Source organism: Chrysochloris asiatica, unplaced genomic scaffold (genome assembly GCF_000296735.1).
Source record: "Chrysochloris asiatica unplaced genomic scaffold, ChrAsi1.0 scaffold00417, whole genome shotgun sequence".
In the NCBI taxonomy this organism is placed as follows: Eukaryota; Metazoa; Chordata; class Mammalia; order Afrosoricida; family Chrysochloridae; genus Chrysochloris; species Chrysochloris asiatica.
The window spans coordinates 804,996-810,615 of record NW_006408935.1 but is presented as its reverse complement, the minus strand read 5'-3'; the positions used below and the strand labels follow the sequence as shown (position 1 = coordinate 810,615).

Here is a 5,620-nt window from a genome sequence, read left to right as displayed (position 1 = left end):
TGTTAAGTGCCATCGAGTCGGTTCCGACCCATAGCGACCCTGAACAGGGTTTCCGAGGCTGTAAATCTTTACGGGAGCAGAAAGCCTCATCTTTCTCCAGCAGAGCAGCTGGTAGTTTCGAACTGCTGACCTTGCGGTTCGCAGCCCGATTCATAACCACTACACTACCAGAGCTCCTTAGGAAATCTTTAGGATAGGCAAATGCATAGCTACAGAAAACAGATTAGTAGTTTTGAGGGCAGAGGAGTAAAAGGAATCGGGAGTAGTAACTAATGTGTCATTGTAAGACAAGTACTCAACCACAAGGTCTATTTGAACCACAGGGTCAGCAGTTCAAACCCACCAGTCGCTCACTGGAAGCCCTACTATACAGGGTCACTGTGAGTCAGATTCGACTCCATGGCACTTAACAATAACTACAACAACAAAGCTAAAGGATTTTAATCTTCATACAACAAAGGTATAAGGATTCCTTTGGGGTGACGACCACGTCTAGCTAGATGTACTGCTTGCTCAACACTGTGAACTAAATGCCATTAAGTAGGTCACTTTGAAATAGTTAATGAATTTTATATGAGATTAATTTTGTCTCAATTAAAAAAAAAAAAAGATGCCACAAAACAAGGTTGGAGGACCCATGACAAATAAATAAATACATAATTTTCTAAGCCCTAACTTTTATCCTACACCATTCTGGGCCTTTTGATTGTCTTTATCATGAATACATATCGCCCATTCAAAAATTCATATTAATGAATTATAAACGTTACTTTGTTGAAATTAATTAATAGCAAATTAAGAAAGGGGTATTGAGTTTCTGTTTGGGATAATGTAAGAATTACATCAAAATGATGGCTCTGTAGGATAAGCACTGGACTGCTAACCACAAGGTCCACAGTACAAACTCACCACTATCTCCTAGAGAGAAAGACGAGGTATTCTACTCCGACAAAGAATTTACAGCCTCGGAAACTCCAAGGCACTTAATGACAACAAATAGTTACATCAGAAATATAGTGGTAATGGTGCATGGAGTCCTGGTGTGGCACTGTGGGCTAAGTCAGACTGCAAAGTCGTTTGAACTGCAAGGTCGGTGGTTCAAGCTTACCAGCTGCTCCTTGGAAACCCTATACAGGGTCGCTATGGGTCAGAATCGACTTGAGGGCATTTAACAACAACAATGGTTGCACGATATGCTGAACTTAATTCATGAAATCTAGGATAAAGCACAGGATCGCAAGGTTGGTTTGAACCACAAGGTCTTCTGTTCAAACCCACCAGTCACTCCTTGGAAACCCTATCTATACAGGGTTGTTATGAGTCAGAACTGACTCAACAGCACTTAACAACAATAGTTGAAATGGCATCATAGTGATTTGAACACATAAATTTGGACAATAAATAAATGAAGATGCTTCAAAGCGGGGAGCACTTTCCCGGGACTGATAACGGTTCTGTCTCACAATCTTGGTGCTGATGGCATGTGTGAGATCAAATTGTGACACTTTCTGAGCTTTCCACTTCAGGGGGATGTGCTTCTTGAACCTATTAATCCTTCAACTTAAAAATTTCAAACTAAAATGAAAAACTTCTTCTTAAAGATTTCATCATCCTTTAAAATGCAAGTTTTTGACTCTGCCGCTCCCCGGTCACCACCCTCAGGCTTTGACACCTGTCTATAAAATGGATTAATCATGGCAGGCCCTCCCCTCCAAAGATTGTTTGAGACAGTTCTATGAGATAAGGCACAGAGAAGGCTTGGCACATAGTGCACAAGATGTTAGCCAGTATTACTATTGTGTAGCTATTATTTCATAGAAATGAGAAAAATGTGGAGCTAAAACCTACAGGGTAGCTGTGGTGGCTGCTGGGCCCTTAGTCACACCCCAGACACTTAGAGAAGGCACCTTGGTTCTGTTATCCCCAAGTCAGCAGATGTCCTGCCCGCCCTGCTGGAGCCAACATTACCTAGCTGTGAAGGTGCCAGATGACTGGCTCCCCGGTCGGGCCCACACCTACAGGATGCAGGTTTGTCAGGTTGGACCTGCCAAGGGCCAGGGACTTGTTATACAAGGTGTACGACCTCCTGATAAGGAATACAAGACACGGATGGTAGCTCACAAACAGCCAGTCCCACAGGCCTACAACCCCACCCTCCCCTCCATTCCACTCCCACACTGTAGTCAAGGTAACCCATCCCCATCTGGGGTCCATGGCATGCCTTGAGCCACTTGACACCAAAGAGCTGCCCTACTCCCAGACATTCCTTCAAAATGCCGAGCCACACTCAGCACCCCAAATTTCTGATGATGAATGAGGGAAAAGTCAAGTGGGCATAATGTCTAGCCTCAGCTTCCTTGACCCAAAGGCAATCCTGGCAGAACAAGTTTAAACACCAACATTCTAGATCATTCCAAGGCTGGAATCCTCTCTCTGTGTCATCCCTACTGGAAGTGAGCACCCAACAGGATTCTAGAAAGCTCTGCCTCTTAGCTGTGGCCTCAGCTGAGTGTCTGTCTGTCTTTCATCTGTGAAACAGAAACCATATGATTCACCTCAAGGGCTCTGATAAAGATGCTTGGCTCAGTGCCTGGCACATAATGAGCCCTCCATCCAAGGTACCACCTGCTGCTATGTGTGTTGCAACCCTGCTGACTCTTATTTCTGGCATCTTGGATTTGGAAAGTCGGGCCCAAAGCTCACCAGGGAGGAGAGATGAAGGGCCACTCTCTAAATGTCATCCAAACCCCTCTCTCAGATACCAACCTGGGTCACTGCCGGCCACCAGCCTAGGGCTAATGTTACCTGCTCAGAAACCCAAGCTGACTTGTACAGGGACACCGGGGCCATCGGAAAGTGCCCAGGATTTTTGGGGTCACTGCTAGCTGCTTTGTTCAAATCCCAGCTCCCCCACTGGCTGCTTACCCTCTCCGGACTTCAGTTTCCCTACCTGTAGGATAAGGATGGCTGGGGGGACTCAGAGAGGTCCCTCCATTGGAGAGCCAGCCAGCAGTTTGGAGAGGAACCTAAAGCTATCAGCTCCGGCTAAGCCAGCTGTGTGACCTGGGGCAATTGCTTGCCCTCTCTGAGCCTCAGTCTCATATTCCCTGTAGGGAGATGGGTGCCACCACCCAGTTGACTCCAGCTGCTGCAGCTGCTGCCCGTGAAAATGCCTATATCCTGGGACTGTTCGCGCCATAAGTGCTGTGTGAATTAATGCATGCAGGTCGAGAGTGAGTGAACAGACCAAAGAGACCAATTCCTCAGGTGCGCCTCGGTCCACTCCCTAGTTCAAGGGACAGACGTAGTCCAGCGTCTGCCTCCTCTCCGGCGCCAACCCCCAAGAACATCACCTTTCCAGCACCCACCGACAAATACCTCCTGGAGACCAACTCCAGGGCTTCTGGGAGCCGAGGAGGGACAGGAAGAGGTATGAGGATAGGGGGACCCGGCAGACAGCCTCTGTACACAGAAGTGCACTTGGAGGCGCCACCAGGCTGGGAGTCTCTGCCCGGGCCCAGAGCAGGGTGGGCAGAGGATTCCTGAAGTACTGGACCTCACTGCTTGAACACACCCTCCCTTTTAGGCAATACGGGATTGATGGAATCCCAGTGACCCCCAGTCCTAAGGAGGCGTACCGGGGTCGGACTGAGACCACTCGGAGATGTTCTGATGAAAGGAAGGATCTCCAGGATGTCCCTTCCCACCACGGAACCCTGGGGAGCAAGATCCACCCAGGACTTCGAGTAGCACACGGAGGCGCTAACAGCAAAAACTGTGCACAAAGCAGGACCGTCGCAGACGGTCTTAGCGTCCCGGGATACGCGTCCCCGCCAGGGCACCGAGTTTGGTGCCGCCTCGGATTCTAGTGCTCGGGTGACCACCACCGCCGGCGCACTCACCCCGCGTGTCTCGGTCCGGATCTGCAGGTATCGCAAGCAACCTCTGCTCTGCCAGCGCTGCGCGCCCACTGGCCCTTTAACCCCGCCCGGCAGTTCCCCGAGGTCCTTCCTGGACCGCCCCAGGACCGCCCCCAGGACCTCCCCGGCTCCGCCTGCCGCCCCCCTTCCTCCCTAACACTGAGTTCCTCTGGGCTGGGTCGGAACCGCAGCCTCCACCTGGTGTCCTTGTGGACTGATGAGCGGAGGCAAAGAAAAACGACAGAAAGTGAGACTGAGACAGAGGTGGACACGTGAACAGAAAAAGAGAAAAGATGCAGAGCCGAAGATTTGGGGACCCAAAAGACCCAAGCCCGCAGCCTCCCTGCTCCGCCCTGTGTGGTCCAAGGAAGCCTTGGCGTCCCTCTCAAGGACCACTATTTAACACCCTCCTCCCACACCAGCCTCCTCATGGCCCTCACCTTAGAGCCTGTCCCCAAACTCAAATGGGATCTCAAGCCGGAGAGCCTCCTCTAAAGCCCAGTCTAAGGAACCCTGAGATTTCACCAGCCCTTGAGTACCAGTCCTTCAGGATCCTGGACCCAACCCACTCTCAGCCGGCAGTCTCTTCCTCCAGGAAGCCCTCCAGCTTCAACAAGCAGAACCAGACTCTGTTTCTATTTACCCCACCCCACATCCTACCACACACACACACACACCTTGACTCTCCAGGTAAGATGTTGTCCTTGGCCAGCCCAACTGCTCCAGATATGTCCAGGTGGAATCAGCCCCACCCCAGATGTGAGGCAGAAATCCCATGCCTAGGTCTGTGGATGGGTGACCTGGACAAATGCATAGGAGGACTTGCAGCTAGTCTCCAGCTCACCACTGTCCCCAAGCTGCCTCTCCAAACAAAGGGCCAGAATTTACTGAACAACCAGGAAATATCTGTCAAAGGAAAAAAGGCTCTCAAAAGAGCAAAGAGTCCAGCATTAGTCCAGCCACACACAGGGAAACTAAGGCACAGGCTGTGGACTCAGGAGAGGTAAAAAATACCAGGGTTCATACAGAAAGCAAATGAGATAATGGGAAAAAGATTCGTTCCAGCCCCAAAGTTAGAACCACAGTAAACTGCCAAAGTCATTTAAGGGAACGCCAAGGGGTTCCGAATCACACACAAACCATGTTGATTATCCTGAAACCTTTGGATGCCTACAAAATAAAATCTTGATGTAATTACTACTTGGGGCCTGACCAGTGATTCAGACCTGGATTTGAGGGTAGAGCAGGCAGGAGGACTGATGCCCAGCTGGTTAGTCTGGTAGAGGAGACAGGGGGTGGGGCAGACCCAAAGGAGCACCAGGTATGTGGAAATAGCTAGGGCTCCAGGCCAAGAGCAAAACCTAGACTCTAGAGACAGAGGATGCCACCTCACATGGTTGTTGTCACAATGCTTAAAGGCAGTTGTTCTCGCCAGGGTGGGTCTCACTGTTGACAATGTCTGGACATTTTTGGTTGTTACTACTGGGAAGGGAGATGCTATTGACCCTGGGTAGAAAGAAGCCAAGAATGCTGTCAAAAATCCTACAGCGCACAGGATGGCCTCGCCACAGAAAATGACCCAGAACCATTCAGCAGTGCTTTGTTGTCAGGTGCCATCGAGTCGGAACCGACTCATAGTGACCCCATGCACAGCAGAACGAAACAATGTCCAATCCTGGGCCAACCTCACTACCACCGCC

At 50.1% G+C, this 5,620-nt stretch overlaps 1 protein-coding gene across 1 annotated transcript in view; it reads left to right on the top strand.

The window, feature by feature from the left end:
• Positions 1 to 3,117: 3,117 nt before the first annotated feature.
• The window catches only part of PGLYRP2 (peptidoglycan recognition protein 2), a 67,776-nt gene continuing 65,273 nt past the window's right edge, over positions 3,118 to 5,620 (top strand). The window contains exons 1-3 of the mRNA XM_006876829.1: positions 3,118 to 3,188; positions 3,291 to 3,430; positions 3,791 to 3,915. Of these exons, the coding sequence (XP_006876891.1) occupies positions 3,118 to 3,188; positions 3,291 to 3,430; positions 3,791 to 3,915 (336 nt within the window). The remainder of the gene's footprint in view (positions 3,189 to 3,290; positions 3,431 to 3,790; positions 3,916 to 5,620) is intronic.